Source organism: Notamacropus eugenii, chromosome 4 (genome assembly GCF_028372415.1).
Source record: "Notamacropus eugenii isolate mMacEug1 chromosome 4, mMacEug1.pri_v2, whole genome shotgun sequence".
Classification (NCBI taxonomy): Eukaryota; Metazoa; Chordata; class Mammalia; order Diprotodontia; family Macropodidae; genus Notamacropus; species Notamacropus eugenii.
The window spans coordinates 27,699,091-27,721,942 of NC_092875.1; the positions used below are offsets into that span (position 1 = coordinate 27,699,091).

Consider the following 22,852-nt stretch of genomic DNA (forward strand, 5'->3'; position numbering starts at 1 on the left):
TCTTTTAAGGCTCAGTTCAGGTATCCTGGAACCACATCTAACCCTTCTCTCCCTTTAGAAGTTACTTCAGAAGTATCTATTTTATATTTAATATGTATTCTATGTATGTGTTGTTCCCCCCTATAGAATATAAGCCCTATAAGGATAGGGGTTGTTTTTAATACACACACACACATGTACATATGTGTTTGTTTCTCCAGTGTTCAGCTTAGTGCCTGACATGTAGTAGATGTGTAGCACCCCTTTGACTCATTCTCTCAACTCCCACAAGCACTGGCAGCTTGGGCTAGAGGCCAGTGGCCATCCCTAGTCTTCTCAGGGTTCTGTGGATAATCTTGACAGCTTGGGGATTCTAATACCATTGATCAGGAGCCCCCAACACATTTGCGTTTGGATGGAACGTTAAAGATGGATAAGTTGTTCCCTTGCCTGTAGGACACAATGTGTGCTGCTTGGTGGATTCATTGCTTGGGCTGGGTCAAGCAAGTTGCCCCTCTGGGCTATGGCTTACTGCAGTGACCTCTGGTTGCTGGGGTGGGGGTGGGGAGCTCAGATGATTTTCCTGCCTTATTCCAAACTCAAAGAGTTATAACCTCGTCCATTCTGCCTCTCGATATTTATTCACTTAAGAGCAGGAAAAAATAAACACAACAAAAACAGGCACTATGTCTTCAGGACCGCATGGCAGCTGAATGGGGAGATAATGCAGCCAAAGTCACTGCCCTTCTTCTAACCTGGAGGCCAAAAACAGCCACCAAAGAAAAGAGAATGGCAAAAAAAGGTTGAGGGAGTAGTGTATTGACCCTTTTATATTTGAACTCAGTTTTAGCTTCATCATTAGTTCTTCTATCTTTAAAGCCAATTAGAAAACTCATCACCACACAGCACCACCTACTATAGTTACTCACAGTTGGATCCCATGTGTTGGATTGAAACCAGGCAAGGAATATTTCACATATCCTAAGGAACTGGCCGTTATCGACCAATCCTCCAATTATAGATGCTTAGTTAGTTAATAGTTAATAAATAGTCTATATATAATATAATAGTTAATAAACATTTATTAAACACTTTCTCTGTGCCAGGCATTGTGGTAAGTGCTGGGGAGACAAAGAAAGGCAAAAGACAATTCCTGATCTCAAGAATTTCACAGTCTAATACTTAATCAGCGTTTGTTTAATGGTTGAATACAAGGGATACAAAGACAAAAAAGAACATTCTCTTGAGAGAAAACAAAATTTGGTTAGAACTGAGGCAAAGAAAAGAGGCACGAGTATTACGACAAAGATTATAATCTCATGGAGCCGCTGGGGAGGTGGTGGATAGAGTTCTGAGCCTAGAGTTAATCAGACCCAAGTTCAAATCTGGCTTCAGATACTTACTAGCTGTGTGATCCTGGGCAAATCACTAAACCACCTCTGTCTCCCAGTTTCCCCAACTATAAAATGCGGATTACACTTAACACTTACCTCCCAGTGTTGTTGCAAGGATGAAACGAGATATTATTTGTAAAATCACTTAATGCCCATGTGATGTTTGAAAAGTTCGAGAGACATCGTTTCTGGGTAATTAATCATTTTATCAATAATGCTAGCATTTTATTAATAAAGAGGTCAGTGGCACTCTTGAAAACCTGTGCTTACCCCCTTTATGGCAGTGGACTCACAGTTTATATGCCCTTGGAAGAGGGGGTGTTCCTGAAGATGGCAATCAACTCTGATTGGTTAACAATTAATAGGAGAATGGATATTACAGTGAGAGGTGGACCATATTTCAATGAGAGTCGTGAAATATGTGACACCGAGCACCTAAATCTTGGTCAAAAAGATTTACCAATCTCCATATCTGACATGTCTGGGTAAACACGATGAGTAGAACTCCACCCGTTCGCCTAAATTTAGAATTTCTTTACTATCTTTGACTTAGCCTGGGTAAGTCTTTAAGCAAGATTTCCCATACTGGTTGATTTCTAAGGAGAAAAACGTTGGTCCTAATTCAATAACTAGTTATTACAAACAAGACAGAAATAATCATTTCTCTGACCTGATACATAGTAGATATTTATAAATGCTTCTTTCCTTCCTCTCTCTCCCACATTCCAGTGAACTAAGATCCTCTGACTCTAAGTCTAGCACTTTTTCTATGCTGCTTTGTTAGGGGCTTACTATGTGCAAGGCCCTGTGTATCACAAATGAAAATGATGCAGTCCCTGCCCTCAAGTTGTTTGTATTCTGTTGGGCAGGAGGTGGGGTTGAGATCCACCATGTATCTCAAAAATGATGATGGGAGGTAGAATATGAGAGCAGCAAAGGAGAAATCCAGTAAAAGGGAATTTAGAGAGGGAGAGAGGGAGAGAGGGATCACTTTTATCCAGAAGAAGCAGGGAAGGACTCATAGAGGAGACCATGAGTAACTGGGAGGAGTTGCAAAGAGCTGATTTAGTCTTGATGTTGGGGAGACTTCTTGGCAATGACAGTTGTCCTGAAGTGGAATGAATAATGAGTTCTCCATCACTGGAGTTCTTCAGACAAAATCTGGAACACCTGCCAGGGATATTGTTGAGGGGATTCTTGTTGGACTAGATGACCTCTGAGCATCTTTCCAACTCTGAAATGCTGTGGTTTTGTGAAGGGACTTGCCCAAAGTCATGAATGACAGCAGCGTGATTCAGATAGAGTCCTGAACTTGGAGTCAGAACCCCAGAGCTCAAATCCTGGACACCTGATGCTTTTGTGACCCCGGACAAATCACGTTAACATCTCTAGGGCTCAGTTTTCTTATCTTGAAAATGAGGGAGTTGAACTTGATTTAGAAGTCTCTAAATCTGTAATTGGTTCCGTGTCTTCCCTTACTTATAGGTATGGGAACTGCTGTCGCTTATGAGGAATTTGCCAGTCCTGCTTTCTGCCCTTCTCATGTCTTGATCTTTTTCTCATCTCACTATAGAGATTGAAGGATCATAGATTTAAGGAGGACCATAGAGATCAACAAGTCCAACCCCTGATTTTATAAAAGAGGAAACTGAAGCCCACAGATGTTAAGGGATTTGTCCAAGTTCATGCAAGTAGTATGGGGCAGAGCTGGTATTCAAACCCAGGCTCTTTGCCTCCAGTAAAGTCTTATTTCAACTGGACAGCAATGCCACCATCCAGGTGTAACAAGCACAGGCTTTGGAGCTACTGTCCCATCCTTTACTTGCACTAGCACATTAGATCCCCAGAGGGCAACAGATATAGCCCTAAGGTGTTGTGGGTAGTTTTCTCTAGTTGTAGCTCATAAAATTACTTAAAGTGGAGTAGAGTGATTTGATGGATTGGTGTGATCCTTCCATCACTTTTACATATGGATTGAACATTTAATCAACAAACACTTTGTTAAATACTTGCTACGTGCCAGACACTTTGGTGAGTGTGGAGGCAAAAACACAACCTCCGCCTTAAGGTACTTACTTTTTATGGAATTGGGTAGATTCAGTGAAAATAAAAAGACTTACCTCAAACAATCAAATGAGATAACATATAGAAAGTGCTTTGCAAATTTTTAAGTGCTGAATAAAAGCTATTAGTAGTAGTAGTAGATGGAAGCTGATCTTAGAATGAGTGAATATTTATCAATTATCTATTTTGCACTAAGTCCTGTACCAACCTTTTAGGTGATTCAAGAGTTGAACTACAGCCAGGTCAGGGTGACTGGGGCTTTTCCCCCAGGGCTCTGATGTTAGAGGGCATTTGTAGTTCTTCAAAGTTTAGAAATAACTTTTAGCTCCTTGTTAGCAGGAATTGTTTAAAACCATAAGTTACCAAATGGATTTCTTCTTATCCCTTGTGGCAACTTTTCCCTGGCCCTGTTCTGCTTCCACTTGCCCAGCAGTAATCATTCTGGCTTGTCCTGGATGTGATTCCTAATGCTTGTCTCCTGTGAGCACAAAGATTCCTAGTTATAGATCCTTACAAGAGAAGCATAAGATATGATCCTTGTGATGTACAGATTTATAGTCCACCTGTGTTTTCTCTTTTCTCCCAAGGAAATCACCCTGGGCCAGCTGAGCCTCGAGCAGCTTCTGGAGATGACCGATGAGCAGGTGTCTGAAACAGTGGAGAAATACGGAGCCAACCCAGAGGAGTGCGCCCGTCTCAATGCCTCCCTCTCCTGCCTCCGGAACGTCCACATGGCAGGTGAGCCAGGGCCCTGAAGTGGTTCCCTTTTTCCTACCTCTAAGGACAGAGGCCACGGTAGGTTTTTTTCTAGCAGGTTTATTGTGCTATTGACTCCCCTTTGCCTTTAAATCCCAAGGTGAGATGAAACAGTGTTTGTCCAGTATGAGTACAAGGGAGGAGCAGAAGGAGAGGAGGCATTGGACTGGGAGGAGAGGCAAAACAGTCTGTTCATAGTGGTTTTTATCAGACTCAATGTTCCCTGGTGGTGCTTGTTAAAGTCCACAGGATGTCCAGTTCATCTCAGTCTCTAGGATTCATGTGTACCATTGCTGGCATTCTCAGTGGAAGAGATCTCAGTACAAGTCACATATTTATCAGACGTTTCAATGAACTTATAGATGAAATACTTGCAGATGGCACAGTTTGGAGGGATTGCTATACTCCTGGGAGGCAGGATTCAGATAGCCACCAAGAGCAATGGACTGAATTGAATAAGATGAAATTGAATAGGAATAAATGTAAATTCTTACACGTGGATTCAAAACATCAATGTCACATATGAGATGGGAAAGAAAGAGTCAGACAGCAATGTGTCCACAAAGAGATTAGTGGATTGCGAGCTCAGTATGAGTCATTGTGACATAATATGGCCACCAAGAAAGTGAATGGGATCTTCTGCTTCATTAAGAGAGGAATAATGTTCAGAAGTGATAGTTCTGTTGTGCTCAGCTCTAGTCAGAGAGTGGTTGGAATGTGATGATGGGTTTTGGGCACTGCAGTTTGGGATCATAATAAAGCTGAAGAGCACCAGAGGAGAGTTAGAACGGTGAAGGTTCTCAAATCCAAGTCATGGGAGGATCTGAGGATGTTTATCCTGGAGGAGGGAAGGCTTTGAGGTGAAGAGATATGATAGCTGTCCCCAAAATATTTGAAAGAGTGTCATGTGGAAAATAGATTAGGTTTATTTTATTTAGTTCCATAAGGTAGAGTGAGGGGCAGTGGGTGGAAGCTACAAAGCGTTGGATTTAAGTGGGTTGGATATCAGGGAAAATTGCTTAACAAAGCGAGTTGTCCTCAAGTGGGATGGGCTGCCTCAGGAGGTAGTAGCTTCCCCTCTATGGAGGTCTTCAAGTAGAGTCTGGATTGCTTCTCAGATCCCTTTTAAGTCTGAGATTCTGTTATTTTCTTTATTCAAGGGGAAACAAAATTGTCTGGATTTTTCCTCTGGGTTGTCTTAGTGATGCAACTGTTCTGGGGTCGTTACATATACCACCTTAGGGTTGAAGTAAGAGGAAGAAGACAGGGATGAACTCAAGGGGAAGAGGAAGGAAAAGGAAGAAATAAAAGCATTAATATAGTGCCAGGCATTATGTTAAGTACCTTTTTTGGGGAACAATTATTATCTCATCTGATCTTTATAACAACTTTGGGAGGAGTGGAAACTATTCTTCTTCCCCTCTTGCAGTTAAGGATTCTGAGACAAACAGAGGTTAAGTAACTTGCCCAGGGTCACTCAGCTAATAAGCATCTGAGGCTATATTTCAAAACTCTTTGGTGCATACAGGATCAGGGTTACATTATTGTTATTGTCCCACCCAGATCTTTAGTGCTGCGCTGGAGACTTGAAGAAAGAGGCCAAATTTATTCTCCCTTCCTCCTTACCCTCTGGGATCTAGGGCAGCCCCTGCATGACTCTCAAGAATGAGGCCACACTGTAATTAATGTCTGGTAGGATATGGCCTCATGTCCAAGCATGTGCTCCAGATAGCCACCATGGGGTCTGTGAACTTAGTTTTTCTTATAATAACTGTATTTCAATATAATTATATTCAATATAATAATTATATTCAATATAATAATCTCTCATAATCTTATTTTATGCATTTAAAAACATGGCCATGAGAAGGGTTACATAGACCATTAGATTACCATAAGGGTTCATGACAGAACAAAGTTGAAGACCCCTTGCTCTGATCTCATCCTGGGGTTGTAGATTAAGTTATGGGTGGAAGGGTCTGGGCCAGGTTTTGGCTCTTGGAACTAATAGTAAGAGAATAGTAATGGCTGATATTTTTATTCAGTTTCATCTAGCAAGTGCAAAGACCCTGATATGTTCTAGGTGCTGGAGTTGTTGACGGTCCTTTGTTGTCAAAGAGGACCATGACATCAAGAAGATGATGTCATGACTTGCAAGTGAATTGGATTTAAGTGAGGCAGGGCTGTGCAAAGTCACCAAACTTGCTCTCTCCTCCTGAGCCATCTGGGTCCAGTGTCAGGAAGTGTCCAGTGTCCAGATTATATTCCAGAGTTAGGAAAGCCTCACTAAATCAGGCTTGACTAAATCAGGACGACTGGAGATGGCCCCAGATGCAGTGGGAGACCTGGGCCTTTTTTAGCTAAGCCAGGTCTTTCCCAAGTCTCAGTTTATCTGAGGCAATGCCCATTCAGTGATTAAGGCTATGTAAGAATGAAGTGAAGAATGACTTCTTTGACCTAGTCTAAAGAAAATCAATCTGAGAGGGGAAGATAGTCAGGGTTTCTGGCCAAAATAGAAACAGTTGCTATTTACACACATTCTGAGCCACGAGAACCCAAACGATGAGCCAGTGAAGCTTGGGCTGGGACCTGTTCTTCACCAATCAAGGAGAGCTGGAGTGATTTAGGAAGGAGGGAAAGAAGGAAGGAGGGAAGGAAAGAGCTGTGTTAATCAACTGGAACTGACCGGTTACGTCCCTCTTGGGGCACCTATGACTACATGTTATTGATTGTCCTTTATTTTTGAAGAAGACCACAGCATCAGGAAGGTGATAAAGACTCAAAGGGAACAGTGAGGATTCCCAGCTCTGGAGCTGGAAAGAACCTCAGAGGCTACCTACTTTAATGACCTCCTTTGAAAAATGGAGAAACTGAGACCCATAGAGATAGAGTGATTTGCCCAAGGTCACATCAATAAATGCAAGGCAGAGGTGGAATTTGAACTCACAGCCCAAGGTTCCCTCGTTCAGCAGGAAACTTTCCTTCCTTCCTTCCTTCCTTCCTTCCTTCCTTCCTTCCTTCCTTCCTTCCTTCCTTCCTTCCTTCCTTCCTTCCTCCCTTCCTTCCTCCCTCCCTCCCTTCCTTCCTTCCTTCCTTCCTTCCTTCCTTCCTTCCTTCCTTCCTTCCTTCCTTCCTTCCATTCTTTCTTTCTTGTGGTGCCATAGTGCATAGAGCTCAGGACTTGGAGTCAGGAACTTCCTGAGTTCAAATGTGGACTTGGACATCTACTAGCTGTGTGACCCTGGTCAAGTCACTTTATCTCTTAGTCCTCTAGGTAGCTCTCTAAGACTGTAAGTCGCAGATCAGGTTTTTCTCTGTATTGATCTATTTCCTGGCCCATAGTAGGTTCTTAACAAACAGAGCCAGTTTTCTCTCTGGGATGACTTCACAGTCTCTACCAGTAAGACTAATGACAGTTGACTTCCATAGAGGGCTTTTAAGTTTGCAAAGTTCTCTATAGACATGATCCCACATAACACTACACTAAGTGCTGGAGACATTGTGCTAAGCTTATGAACTAGAGTGTGTATATGTGCATGTATGTATGAGTTTCATGAAACATACATTAAAGATTACAAAATAGTAATAAAGAAACTATGAACAATGAACCAGCAAGCATATATGAAGAGCCTACCCATACCAACCACTGTACCAAGCACTGAGGACATAAACAATAAAATGAATCAGTCCCTAACCTCAGAGCATCTGGGTGGTGCAGTGGACAGAGCACTGGGCTTTGAATTAGGAAGATCTGAGTTCATATCCTGCCTCCCACTTACTGGTTGTGATACCTTGGACAAGGAACTTAACCTCTCTCAGGGGCCATCTCCAGTTATCTTGATCTATATCTTGCCATTGGACCCAGATGGCTCTGAAGGAGAAAGTGAGGCTGGTGACTTTGCATAGCCCTGCCTCACTTAAATCCAAGTCACTTGCATATCATGGCATCACCTTCCTGATGTCATGGTCCTCTTCCAGAACAGAGAACAAACACAACACCAGCAATGATAATCCACCTCAGTCTTTAATTCCTCATCTGTAAAATGAGAGTAACAGCACTGACCCCACAGGGTTGTTGTGAGGACAAATGAGATATTTGTAAAGTGTTTTGTAAACCTTCAGTTACCATACATGGACTAGCCATTATTACTGCATAGCCCTCCCTCCCTTAGAACCGCGTCAAGTGCAAGTCATGTCATCATTTCTCTGATGGCACGGTCTTCGGCAACGAAGGACAAACACAACTGTCATTGTTACTGTTATCATTACTATTGTTAATGGGGTTGATAGTATATGTAAGTACATAAAACAGATTCAAAAATATGTATCTTCAAACTGAAACCAACCCGTGATTCCCTGGATCAACTCTACCTCTACTCATTGGACTTCTGACTCTGGCAACAGCTCTACCCCTAAGGCCTCATCAGGGAGTTTGGTAGGCTCCTTCCTGCAACCTCCCCTTCCTCGATGGAGGCAGCCTCCATGCCACCCATGCTCACTTCAAGCTCAGACCAGCCCTTGGCTGACTCCCAGGTCTGTCTCTCCTCATTTCAGCTCCCGTTACTGCTGTCTGTCCCCCATTAGAATGTGAGCTCCCTGGGGGCAAGAACTGCCTGAGTTCCTCTGGCAGAAAAAGAAATCATCGTGACCCTGACCCACCTCCATGAACTTATCTGGGATGTCCAGTCCGGCTGATGCCCATGTCAGAGCTTGAAGGGCATGAAGGGGCAGCTTAGGTGTTGAAATAGAAAGAACATTGAACTTGGGGTCATGAGACCCTGAGGGTCTTTCTTAGCTGTATGGAAATCTCAGACAAGGCACTTCTCTGTCCTTAACTTCTTCATCCGTACAATGATGGTGATAACAACATCTGCCCTCCAGGGTTGTCATGGGGATCATATAAGACAGAAAAATGTTTTGTAAACATTGAGGTGTTATATGAATGTTAGCTACTATTCCCTGATTCCAGCATCTTCTATATATTCAGTGTGCTTCTGGGAGTGCTTTCTTTTGAGTGGGCTAGGAAGTGGCCTCACTCCAACTGTCATCATCATCATCATTTTATTTATTAACAATAGACAAGATAGTATCTAGAGATGAGCAGTGAGGAGGGTGAAAGGCCCTTGGGATGAAACTATAGGAAGATTAATTTACAGGATTGAGGATGTTCATGTGGAAAAGAAAAGACTTAAGTAGGGATGAGAAAGCTGTCTTTGCCTATTTCGCAGGCTCTTGAGTAGAAGGAAGGTGACATGCTCTGCTTTGCCCCAATGGCAGAACTCTAGGAACAATGGATGAGAGTCATATGGAGATAGGTGGAAGTCTGATATGAGGAAGAAAATCTTAATAGTTAGAATGATCCTAATACACTTGACTATTCCTATGGGGAATGGGCCATGTCAGGAGATGGGAAGCTCACTGTCTAGAAGACTTCAAGGAAAGAGACTGAAAAACCACTTGTTGGGGGCGGTGGATGATTTTGGTGCAAGGCTAAATAGACAAATTTACTGCGAGGTACCTATCAGACACTTGGTACTTGATAATTTGATTGCTTGATTGGCAGGTCCTTGTACTCAAGGTCAATGGGGATAAGAGAGGAAGGGGTAGACTCAAGAAATGTCCCACCTTCTGCAGGAAGCTTCTCCTGTGTCCCCAGTTCCAGTTCTTCCCCTTTCAGGTCATTTTTATCTATTCTGTATCTATCTTGCATATTCCTAGATATTGTACATGTGATTTCCCACATTAGAGTATAAGCCCCTTGAGGGCAAGAACTTTTTTTTATTTCTTTTTCTTTTGGGGAGGTAGATGGGTCTTTCTTTGTATCCTCTGTGCTTAGCTCAAGATAAATGCTTAATGAATGCTTGTTGATGATGAAGACATGGAATTGAGAAGGTCCTTTAAGTGATTGGGGATAAGAGGCAAGGGAAAAAAGAGACCAAGTGAATGGTTGTGTCACAGACAGTAATAGGTCTGGAATAGCACATTTAGGAGAAAAGAAAAAAAAGTGCTTGATTAATTAAGGCCTATCTTCTCTCCCCACCCCCACCCCCATTGGGTAATAAGATAACAGATACAGAGAGATGTTGGAGACCATCTAATACAACCTTAGAGATGAGGAAATAGGAAGGGGTGAGTTGGGAAGTGTTTGACCCACACATACAGCTAGTAAGTATCTGCAGAAGAGTTCATAGCTGGTCTTCAACACTAAATAATCTCTCATAGATTTTTCAGCCAGGCATTTCAGGTATACCATTGCAAATTATTTATATTTTTAACTCATTCTAACTTTTGAAAAAAGCCTCTTTTTACCCCTATGCCTCTTTCTGCTAATAAATGTGTTTCCAGAGCTGGTTGGGGTGGGAGAGATTTGCTATTGGAAAGATACCTGATTTCTCCTTATCTGGGATCTCTTGCCCCACAAGGGTGCTCTAAGGCACAGATTTATCATTCTGGAGCCCAAGTAGCTTTCAAAATGAAATTATAGGAATGACAAATCCTTTCCCTGTCCTTTTGCTGATGTGTCTTGTTGATGTTAAAGTGAGAAGAAAAGATCAGAGTCTCAAATCCTTCTGCCAAAAATGAATGACTCATAGGAGACATCCTTCTCCCTTCACCAACTCAAATCAGTTACAAGGGGTAGTAGGAAATGCTTGCTTTTTCCCTCAGTCAGAAAACTCTGCTGAAATTCTAGCATATCCCCAGCAGAGGGAAGTCTTGAGACATTCTAGAAACCTTCCAGTATATTCCAAATCTACAGGAGAAGAGAAAATTCAATCTTCTAATTGCCTGAAAACTCCCAGTCTCTCTACCAAAGACTCACACTGCATGAGATGTATTGGGGAATCTCTCAAACCAGAGGTCCTAAGACCTTCTAGGAGGGCAATTCCTCCCACCTCAGTCCATTTGACTGGAGTTAGTAAGTCAAGAGGCAAAGCTAGAAGATAAAAATTTAATTAGCATTAACTGATGAGCTGTCACCAAGTGGGTAGCAATGGCCTTGAGCAAACAGAGATACATCTGTATAGAGGGTTTTACACAATCTTAGGAAGATGTTATGTGGCAAAAAGGAAAGTTCAATCAGCCTATCAAGTGAGGTTATTCAGCTGCTTTCCTTAGTGGGAAGGGTAGGAAATAGGGACAGGATACCAGATAATTTGAGGGAGAATGTGTTAACCTTGGAGTCTTAGGAGTTGAACAAGACCAGATCTGCTCCAGTGAGATAAAGTTTTCCCTGCAAAGTTACTCTCTTCAGAATGTCCTGTAGGAACAGTTAAATCTCCAAGCTAGTAGAGGCCTCCCTTCAGGACTACTGGTTCAAACTCATCCCATCCTTGCCAGTCTGAAGATGTCTATTTTATAGAACCCTCTACTCTGTTTCTCACCCTGCTAAAACTATGTTTTTTTCCAGGGAGATGTTTTCCCTAAACTCACAACATATGCATTTCCCCTCCCCTTTCTTCCCTAGATACATTAGGAAGAGCACTGATTCTAAGTTCAGATCCTGTCATTGATACTACCTGTGCCATCTTAGGTCAGTCCCATCCCTCCTCCATCTCAATTTCCTCTTCTGTTAAATGAAGGATGCCCTCTGAGGTTCTTCCCAGCTCTCTAGATCTAAGACCTAAGACCTTGAGCAAGTAATTTACCCTCTTTGGGTCTTGGTTTCCTCATCTGGAAAATGAAGGAGTTGGATTTATGCAGCAACTCTTAAAAAATTTATCTCCGAATCCATTTGTACTAAAAAAATTATTGAGGGCCCCAAGGATCTTTGGTTTATGTGGGTTATGGCTACCAATATTTACCACATTAGAAATTAAAATTGATAAAATTTAAAAATGTTTATTAATTATTTAAAAAGAATAATAAACTCTAACCTAAAATAACATATTTTAAAAAATGAAAACTAACAAAATTTGATGGGAAAAGTGGTTTGAGAGGACAGCTGGACTCTCATAGATACTTCTACCTTCACTCTGTTGTGATATGTTGTTTCGGTTGAAGTATAGGGAACACTACTTTTGTAATTCAGTCGTGTCCGATTCTTTGTGACCTCATTTGGAGATTTTTTGGCCAGAGATACTGGAGTGATTTGCCATTTCTTTCTCCAGCTCATTTTACAGATGAGGAAACTGAGGAAAACAGGGTTAAATGATTTGCCCAAAGTCACACAGCTAGGAAGTGTTTGAGGCTGGGTTTTCATTCCAGTCTTCCTGACTCCAGGCCTGGCTCTTTATTTGCTGTGCCACCAAGCTGCCCAGGAATATTTTAATAGGTAAATAATGTCTTAGTATTATTATGAAAATAGCTTTGACCTCATGGGCTCACTGAAAACATCTTGGGGACTCCAAGGGATCTGTGCACTATACTTTGAGAACTACTATACTACATGGTCTCTGAGGTCCCACTCAACTTTATATCTATGACCCTATGTCTCTATTATCCTATGATCTTATTTGGAAACTGCCATTCGCTGGAGAAGGATCCTTCCCCAGGCATCTTTGCCAGTGAAAAATTCTAGTCCCAAGCATGATTAGACCAGATGTCTACCTTGCTTGACAAATCAGTAATGGAATGAGCCCTGGTTTTATACTAGGAGATCTAGATTTCAGATCAGAAATTGAAAGGGGCAGGTCAGATCAGGGGCTCAACTTTTTGTGTCATGGACCTCTTTAGCAGTCTGGTGAAGCCTAGGGTCCCCTTCTCATAATGTTTAATACCTGCATTCATAATGGAAGGAAAAACTAGATTTCAGTTAAAGGTTAGTGAAAAAATTCTTTTTCCCAATCTAAGTTCATGAACTGCTCTAAAGTCTATCCACAGACCTAGATGATGTCTGACTCTAAAACTATAATCCTTTAACTCTGCAGGGACACTTGGGTTGTATCTGAGAGACTCTCTTCCCTTTCATCTCCTCATCCCCTCAGGTTGCAAATATTTTTTGAATGCTTAGTATGTGCTGGACCTTGTGCTAGATGTTCTTACTCCTTAAAATGCAAATAAATTACTTGGGTAGTGTGATAGAGTAAACACAAACACCTTAATATGGACCAATCAGATCAGTTAGATTTGGGTAGTAAGTTATCAAAAGGTGTAACACAGGATGCACATTTTAATGGAGAGGAAAAGGAAAAGTCTACTACTCACCATCCAACCTGTGAGCCACTTACCCCTGGGGTGGAATTTACTCGAGATTTTTAACAAACAATTTTGTTTGATTAGCTAGCCCACATGGAGAGGAAGTATGGTGTAGTGGCTAGAGTTCGGTGCCTGGAGTCTGGCAGATTTGGGTTCCAGTACCATCCTTGACACTCACTAGTTATGTTACCCTGGACAAGTCACTTAATGTGAGTTGATCAGTTTCCTTATCTGCAAAATGGGGATAATACTACATGTAATGCCTGCCTCACAGAATTGTCGGGATGCTCAAGTGAGATGTATGTATATATGTAAAGTGTCTTGCAAACGCCAGAGCACTTCATGAATTTCATTGATGATGACGATGATGATGGCTGTAATTACACCATGAGGGGCTTGGGTTCCTGCTTGCTGCTGCTTCTGCATGAGTAATTGCTACCATGCGTCCTGATGGCAGGCTTGGATCAATGAGTGATTATAAAACATTCATTGACCTGCATATATGAATTTTCTGATCAAGAGATCTTTTTTTAACCTTATTTAATATTTTATTTTCCCTGTCCTCCTCCCCACCCTTATCGCAAAAGTCTTAGTGCAGTTTGAAGCAATTAAAGCTTAAAACTGCACTAAGACTTTTGGGGTACCACTTATCTATAAGATGTGTCTGTAGTGTTTATAGCTATATCTGAACAAAATACATTGCAGGCAGAAGGTAACCTTAGAGGGAGAAGGCTTTATCAGCTTGGGGGGCAGGGAGTGGGGACCAGAAAAAGTCTCCTTCAGAAGTTGGGCTTGGAGTATGAAGGAAGTCAGGTGGTCTAAGAGGCAGAGATGAGGAAGAGAATTTCAGGTAGAAATATAGTCAGTTCAGAGACCTAGAGATGGGAGGCATCTCTGTGTACCATGGACAGCAAGAAGTCCAGTATGACTTAATTGTAGAATGTGTGGCAGATAGAGGAAAATACTGTGAAAAAAGAGGGATGTTAGATTGAGATGAGCTTTGAATGTTAAATAGACTCATGCTGTATAACTCTGAGATTCTATGAAAACCTTGAATTCCTCTGGTATAGACCATACTGCTCAAGAGAACAGGGAAGACAGATCTTGTGGAGAGATGGAATGGGAAGCCCAGAGAAGTACCTTGAGGGAAGCGCCAAAGCTGAATAGTTTTACGTGGCTAGAGGTCAGCCAGGATTTTCTTTCTCTTTGTCTAGGCCAGAATCAACTGGGATAATGCAGCATCAAGTGGGGAGCTGGAGGTTGGTAGGATAGTATAATGGAATACACATTTTAAATGGAGTCAGAAGAGCAACCCATACCCTACCTCTGTCCCTGGTCCTGACCCAGGAATTAATCATTTTAATTGTGCTCTACCTCTGTCCCTGTCCTGACCCAAGAGTATAGCACCTGACAGCCACCTTCTTTATCCTCCTCCTTGAAAGCAATTAACACCCAAGGAACTCCTGTATTACAGGGAGATGGGAAAGATCTGTTTTGTCTAGCAGCTAATCAATAATCAATCAATAAGAAAATGATAGATCATGTTTCTATAATGCTTGGCAGTCTCCTAAAGTACACTCTTTACAACAACCACATTAGATAGAGAAACCAATTGTGCATAAGATGATAGTGTCAGAGATAGATGGCACAGAGGCATAGAGTTCTGGACTCTTCCTGGGAGTGAACATGACCTGAGTTCAAATACTCTCTTGAACATTTGCGAGTTTTATCACCTGGGGAAAATCCTTACACATTTCCAACCTCAGTGTTCTTATTTGTAAAATGAAGGAGTGAGGTGCTCTAAATTTGTGATCCAGACCATCTAATTCAACCCCTACTTTACAGATACGGAAACCAAAGCCCAGGATTGAGGTGATTTAACTAAGGTTAGAGGAGCCTAGAGCTAGAGCCAGAAAGCACCTTAGCAGATGTCATTTAGCTCAACCCTTTTATATAAGAGCTGAGGAATGTGAGACCTGGGAGAAGTGACATGATTTGGGGAAGGTCAAACAGTAAGTGTCAGAGGTGGAATTTGAACCCAGATCACCTCCCAGGTGACTCCAGGGCTCTTTTCACTCTCTCACACTCCCTTCTTGGTAGTTATTCCCATTTGACAGATGTGGGAACTTACTCAAGGACACGAATCCAGTGAGTAGAAGGGTGACCTTGGATTTTGTGTGTTTGATTGTGAATTAAGTTTTGGTCACTGTACATTCAGAAACCTTTCACTGTTGCCCCCATATGGGATCCTGGCCCACAGTTTAAGAAGAACGCCTATAGATCAAGGCTGTATTTAATGTTTTGATTGACTAGACTTAAGAAAGTAATGGAGAAAATGTTCAACTTAAAACTGTGCTATGTATACAATTAATAATAAAAAAGTGCTTGTTTTTTTTGAGAGTCAATTATTCAACATTTGTCAACATACCCTGGGGTTGTTGTTGTTATAGTTGTGATGATTCTTATTCTTATTTTGTTATAAATACTTCTGCCATTTCTACCTATGGTAACTATGTCGGTATGTTAGGACAGTTTGTTTTTCTGAGTGAAATTTTTTGTCAGGTCTCTGCTTTTCTAGAATTCAAGGCTCCAGTTATGGGCTGGGGCTAGAGAGAAATTAGATTGGGAAAGGTTGTGTAGCTTGATGTATTTCTGATCAGCCAGTCCCATCCACCTTAAAAGCCTGCTCAGGGAGCAGCGTGGGCCCTTGTCCTCTGTCTCTTCCTCTCTTTCTCCTTTCCCCACCTCCCCCTCTCTTCTTCTCCCAACACCCTCCTCCCACTATGGGCCCATTCCACAAATGTTCAGAACACTGGACCTCTTGGCAGTGAATTGCAGGAAGCACGAGGAATGATGAGAAATCAAATTCAATAAAACTATGATTTCTTTTCTTGAGTTTTCTTTCCATTCTTAATTTGTATATCTCATCCCCTTCCCCCTTCTCCCCCCAACACTAATTTCCTGTTTAGTTTCCTTCCTTGCCTTTGCAAGCTACTCATTTCCCTTTTCACTGATTAGACACTAATAGAACTTTAGAGTTGGCAGGGCCCTTGGAGATCAGTAAGCCTAACCCCCTTCATTTTACAGCTGAAGAAACTGAGGTCCAGAGAGGGAAAGGAATTTGCTCCAAGTCATACAAAGAGTAAGTGGTAGGGTTGGGATTTGAATCCATAGCTTGTGACTCTATTTTTTCGTGTTATTCAGTCATTTGCTAAATTTTGTTATTTCTACCTCTAAAATATCTCTGGCATACATCTTTCTACTCTCTCAATAATCACTTCAGGCACCCATCACTTCTTCCTTGACTATTGTAATAGCCTCCTAATTGGTCTCCCTCCTCAAATCTCTCCACACTCCAATCCTTTAAACTGACCATGCCTCTACCTTGCCCAGGAAGTTTCAGTGGTTCCTGTTACCTATAGGATAAAATGGAAATAATAGTAGCTAACATTTATTAAGCACCTACTATATGTTAGGCATTGTGCTAAGGGCTTTACAATTATTATCTCATTTGATTCTTTCAACAGCCCTGGGAGGAAGGTGCTATTATTATCCCAGCTTTACAAATGAGGAAACTGAGGGACACAGAAGTTAAGTGACTTACCCAGGGATGGACAGCTGGGAAGTGCTTGAAGCTGGCCTTGAACTCAGATCTTCCTGACTCCAGACTGGGTGTTCTTTCCAGAGAGTGGCCTCTGCTGAACATTTAAAACCTTTCCCAATCTGACTTCAGCCTGCCTTTCTAGGTTATACATTATACCCTTTTATACATACTGTATTCTGGCCCCAATAGTCTACTGTCTCTCCTTCATCCACAGTGTTCCATCTCCCAGCTTGGTGCCTTTCACATGGGCTATTTCTCATGCTTAGAGTGTACTTTCTCTTTATCCACTTTCTAGAACCTGGCACCCATCTCTCCCTCCTCCCAAAGACCTTTCCCTTTCCCCCCAGTTAATAGTACTCCTTCCTCCCCCTTGCCTTGCCCTATGCAATAGCTGTATATATGTTTTTCATTTACTTATCTGTGCACATGTTGTTTCCGCCAAGTAGAACATAATGTGCTTCAGGGTAGGGACTGTTTCTGGTTTTGTCTTTGTATTCCCATTGTCTAGGACAGCATATAGAACATAACAGGTCCTTGTTAAGTGCTTATTGATCTGAATTGAATTGGCTATAGTGGTCATCTCCTTATTTGGGGCAATCACTTTTTCATCAAACCAACCATACATCCCTTTCTCCTCATCTTTGTCATGTATTCCTTGTTTTTCTGACATTTGATCTTCTTCCCCTACTTATCTTCCTTATTGCCCATCTCTCTCCTGTCTTTCCCATCCTCTGCTGAGTTTTCTTTGTCTACAGACTTTTCTTATACTTCCTTCTCCAATTCTTTGTTCCTTTCCCCTTGATTGATTTCCTATTGGAGACATCCAGTCTCCTTAAACTGACCCAATTGTTTTGGTAGGTCCATGATTATATAGATGGGCGCCATTTTCTCCTAGCACAGATAACAACACTTTGGTGTCTTCTTGCCCTCTGCAATTATTGCCCCCAGGTTTCCATAGATCCCTCCCTGCAGAAACTACCTGGTATAGTAGAATCCCAGGATCATAGACCTAGAGCTGGAAGGGACTGTAGGGATCATCTAGTCCAATCCCTCTTTTTATAGATAAAGAAACTGAGGGCCAGGGAGGTTAAGTGAATTACCCAAAGTCTCCCATTGGAGCATAGACTTAGAGTTGAAAGGTACCTTAGGGACTATGTAGTCCGACTTTTTAATTTCATAGATGAGGGAACTGAGGCACAGAGAAGTTGAGAGGTTCACTTATAGGTAAGAAGTATTAGAGGTCAAAGTTGAACCTAGGTCTTTCTGCTCCAGAGTCAGTGGTCTCTCTACTATACCGTATGCCTCGTAGAGTGGCAGCTAGGTGGTGCAGTGGATAAAGCACCAGTGCAGGAGTCAGGAGGACCTGAGTTCAAATCTCACCTCAGATACTTGACACTCACTACCTGTGTGACCTTGGGCAAGTCACTTACCCCAGTTGCCTCATCCTGGGTCATCTCCAGTCATCCTGATGAATATCTGGTTACTGGATTCAGATGGTTCTGGAGGAGAAGTGAGGCTTGTGACCTGCACAGCCCTCCCTCACTCACAAACAAAGTCAAGTGCAAGTCATGTCATTATTTCTCTGATGGCATGGTCTTCTTCGGCAATGAAGGATGAACACACATGCCTCCTAGGTCTTGGTATATTTTGTGAGTATCCACACAGCACTGGAACTGTCCATCCATTATAGCTGACTGTCTCCCTCATAAAATTCGGATTTCTATGGGATTTCAGTGACCAGCCAGTTTAACCAAATCTTGAAATGAATCCCTTCTGCTGTGTACCCAATGATAGATACATGGAATAGTAATTAAAGAGTTAGACTTGGAGTTAGAAGACTTGGGTTCAAGTCTTGCCACTGGCACTTACTGGCTATGCGAACCAAGGCTAATTGCAATTTCTTAATGTCTCAGTCAACTCTCTGAGACTTGAAATTGTGGACAAACTTGCTGTTCCACATCTGTGGAGAGGAGTTCCATACTGATAAGATGATACGTCACAACCTAAACAAACCAAAAAACCAAGCCTTACCCTACCAATGGTCACCCAACCTTGGTGGCTTGAAGGCCACCAATGAGGAGAATTCCACTGTCTCTCAAGGTAATCCAGCTCTTAGAACAAAGTAGGCACTTAATAAATATTTATTAATTGATTAACAGTATATTTGACTTTTGGACATTGCTAGTTGCTAGGACATTTTTCCCCCTGACACCAAGCCTGGATTTGCCTTTTTACAACTTTCATGCATTGCTCTCTTGTTTTGACTGTTGGGGCCAAGCAGAACTTAGCTAATCCCTCTTCCAAAGGGATTCACATAATTGAGTACAGCTGTCATGACCTTTGAAGTCTTCTCTTTTCCAGGCTAATCATAACTGGCTCCTCCAACATGACTGGTCCACTTCCTTTCCTCATCATCTATGCCCTCCTTGTTGTCTTTACTCCACTCCACATATATAAGTCACTATTGGGAACATTCTGGAGTTGCTTACCCTTCTACTTTCCAAATATTGCAATCCATTTTTAGTGATTTCTCTTTTTTCTTCCTTTCCTCTCCTTGGTTTGATTTCCCTGGAGGTCACTTGCTTTCTCCCTTAAAAGAAAAAAACAGAACAATAAATTCTTTCCATGACACAGTGCATTTTTTTTCCTCTCATGTGGTCATCATAGAGCCCAGATTTTAAGGTCAAATTAATTTGGCTCAGATAAGAAGATTCTTTTGGCAACTGGACCTCCAGCCAGACCTGTGAAACCCTGACTCAGAGACTAAGAAAGATAGTTTTATATTCCGGAGGACACTTCAGCCTCTAAGAGGAGGCTGGGGTATGGAAACTGCAGAAATTAGGAGCCTAGAATGTTAGAGGTGGAAAGGACCAGTAGAATGTCAGCTTCTTGAAGCAGGGAGTATTCCATTCTTATTTTTGTATTCTCCGTAACTAGCATAGTGATTAGCACACAGTAGGTGCTTAATAAATGTTGGTTGAGTGAATTCACGAATGACCATAGAGTTCACCTAATTTGACCCTTTTATTTCCTTTAATCCTGCCAATATATTTTGCATCAATCAGCTAACATTTATTAAACATCTAGTATGTGCTAAGCACCAGGGATACAAATACAAAGAATGAAACAACCTCAAGGAACCTATGTTATGTCAGAGGAGATGATTACATATACAACCATATACAGAAGTAATATAAAAACACAAAGTAATCGCTACTACTAACAGTAGCTAGCATTTATACAGTACTTTAAAGCTGGCAAAGAAATTTACGGATCTGTTCTCATTTGATCCTCAAAAATAACTCCAGGAGGTAGGCGCCATTATTTTTACAGAACTAAAGTGAGTTGCCCAGGATCACCCAACTATTAAATATCTGAGCTTGGATTTGAACTCAGGTCTTTCTGACTCAGTGCTTAGCACAGTGCCTAGCACATAGGTGCTTAATAAATGTTTTTTGACTCACTAACTCCGGGCCCAGTGCCCTATCCACTATACCTCCTAGCTACCTCTAAATACAAGATAGTGAGGTAGGAAGGGCATTAATAGTTGGGGAGGGGGCAGGAAATGCTTCATATAGAAGGTACCTGAGGTACATCTGGAAGGAAGACAGGGAGTAGATGAGGTAGAGGTGAAGACAAACTCCATTCCAGATATGAGGGATGGCTGGCACAAAGTCATGAAGATGGGAGATGGAGTGCTGTGATAAAGAACTACATTGACTGGATTGTAGAGTGAGAGAAGGAGAGTCATCATGTATAATGAGGTTTTTGGTCACTTGCCCCATCACTGGGAAGGAGATCCAAGTGTTTCTACTTGAATCCATAAAATAGAATGAAAAACAATGGATAGAAGTTTGTAAAGGAAGATTTTAGCTCAATGTAAACACTTCCCAATGATTAGTGTTAGTCTAAAATGGAGTGGTCTTCCTTAAGAGAGGTCAAAGAACAAACATCATTAAAGGTTTCTAAGCAAATGCTGGATAACTTCTTTGAGACAGATGGAAAGGAATTCCTCATTCAGGCGTGGGTTGAACTAGATGACCTTTGGGTTTGCTTATAGCTCTGAGATCCAGCTTTCTCCATGGATAAAAAGTTGTTTTCAGGGCCATAATTAGTAATTTCAGCTTCTAGGGCAAGTAGTCCTTAATGGGATAATTCCCATTAAGGGAATATCCTTAAAGGAATGGACTTAATGGGATAAGTCCATTAAAATACTCTTCCTCTTTTCCCCTGCTGCCCAAGGAAAGCACTAAGAACCCTGCCATCAAATTCACTTTAATTTATGATGTGAAAATAACGCAAGAAATAATCAAGATAATTTCAGTTGGGATGTGGAGAGGGGAGCGATAGTTACTATCCTGGCTTCTGCAGCAGGAATGTGTGTGTTGAGTTTTTGGACCCTGTAAATATCAGTACTCTGGGGCAATGCTTCTGTGGCTCTACCCTAATTATACCTCTAGATGGCTTTAGTGGTAAGATAAAGGGATGGTAGCCACTTTGCCCTGCGTTTCTAGAACTCATGTAAACTTGCAGAAACCTCAGCATACATAGCCCTCTTGTAACATCTGGGAGGTTTTAGAAATGAGGAGAAAAGCAGGCACTAAAAATAGGAGAGAATCAAATGCAGCTTCTATCCTCTTCCATTTTCTACTTTGAATGGATGCAGCTAGATTCTCCCTTCTATATTCTCTGTTTTATGCAGATCCAGTCTTTGCGCTAAGGAATAAGCAATTGCCTTGACTATTGTGGGTCTTACATCTCAACATTCCAAGTGTTTTGTGGCTAGGGGAGATGCTGGTCACCTCAGTGCAGGTTCATACTTGGCAGTGAATGATTATATCTGCTTCTGAGAGGTTGCCAAGCCAATTTTCTCTGCTTTGGATTGTGTTTTAATTTTTCCAGGCCCTAAGATTTCCAAGATTGAAGGAGACCCATCATGGCAGTAGAGAAATTGTAGCCTGAACCTCCTTCTCTTGATTTACATTGCTTGGGATTAGTGGTCTGAATTTTCTAGCTGGTTGATTGAAGTTAGGGATTGATGAACATCAGTTGTGGCATTGAAACAGTTTTTTTTCTCTGTGTCATACTAACCCAATGGGTTCTAATTCTTATGAAACAGTGCCCCCTTTTTATGTAAAAGTTATTTTGTCCATATTTTTAGCTTGCATCTCATTCAAATAGAATGAAGAGTTTGGTTAGAATTTTTATAACATACACATCTAAACATACACTACAATTAATTATAGGAATACAGATATCTATGAATAAAACTCTTTACAAATATCACAAATTGTAAAATGAATATATGCTTCTAAAAGGCAGAGACTGCCACTACTGTATTTGTATTTTCAGCAGGTGGCATAGTACCTGGCACATAATGAATACTTGATAAATATTTTTTTCTTTCATTCATTCATTTTGAAAACACAAACAATAATAATGACATCGTTGATGTGATGGGTGGACTTATTTTTCAGCACAAAATATGCTAAAACTTGGTGTCATTTATAACATAAATACTCATGCTCCATTTTCAGTCATTGGATTGAGATCAATATTTTGCCTTTATGAATGATGCAACAGAAAATCCCGTTTACAGAAATAAGATGGCATCAATAGGAACAAAATTTGTACTGCTTAGTTTGATAAACTAGAGAATTTTTTATTTATCTGTAGCCAAATATAATAAGGTTTTCAGGTTCAAATACTCATTTCAAAATATTATTGTGAGATAAGTTTACTAACCATTCTTGTTCAGTTGGAATAAAATGAAATGTCTCATATTTGTCCATAGCAAATGGATCCTTTATCCATTCATTTTGATAAATACCTATAGGTCTTTAAAATAAATGAACATTGCTACTAGAGCATGGTCAAGGGATTAAAGAGCAGCTTTTTATTTTCTGTTATTTCATTTGTA

The 22,852-nt window shown here is 41.3% G+C and overlaps 1 protein-coding gene across 1 annotated transcript in view; it reads left to right on the plus strand.

The window, feature by feature from the left end:
• Positions 1–22,852, plus strand: part of KSR2 (kinase suppressor of ras 2) — a 590,333-nt gene that overhangs the window by 115,698 nt on the left and 451,783 nt on the right. The window contains exon 3 of the mRNA XM_072600313.1: positions 4,025–4,175. Within this exon, the coding sequence (XP_072456414.1) occupies positions 4,025–4,175 (151 nt within the window). The remainder of the gene's footprint in view (positions 1–4,024; positions 4,176–22,852) is intronic.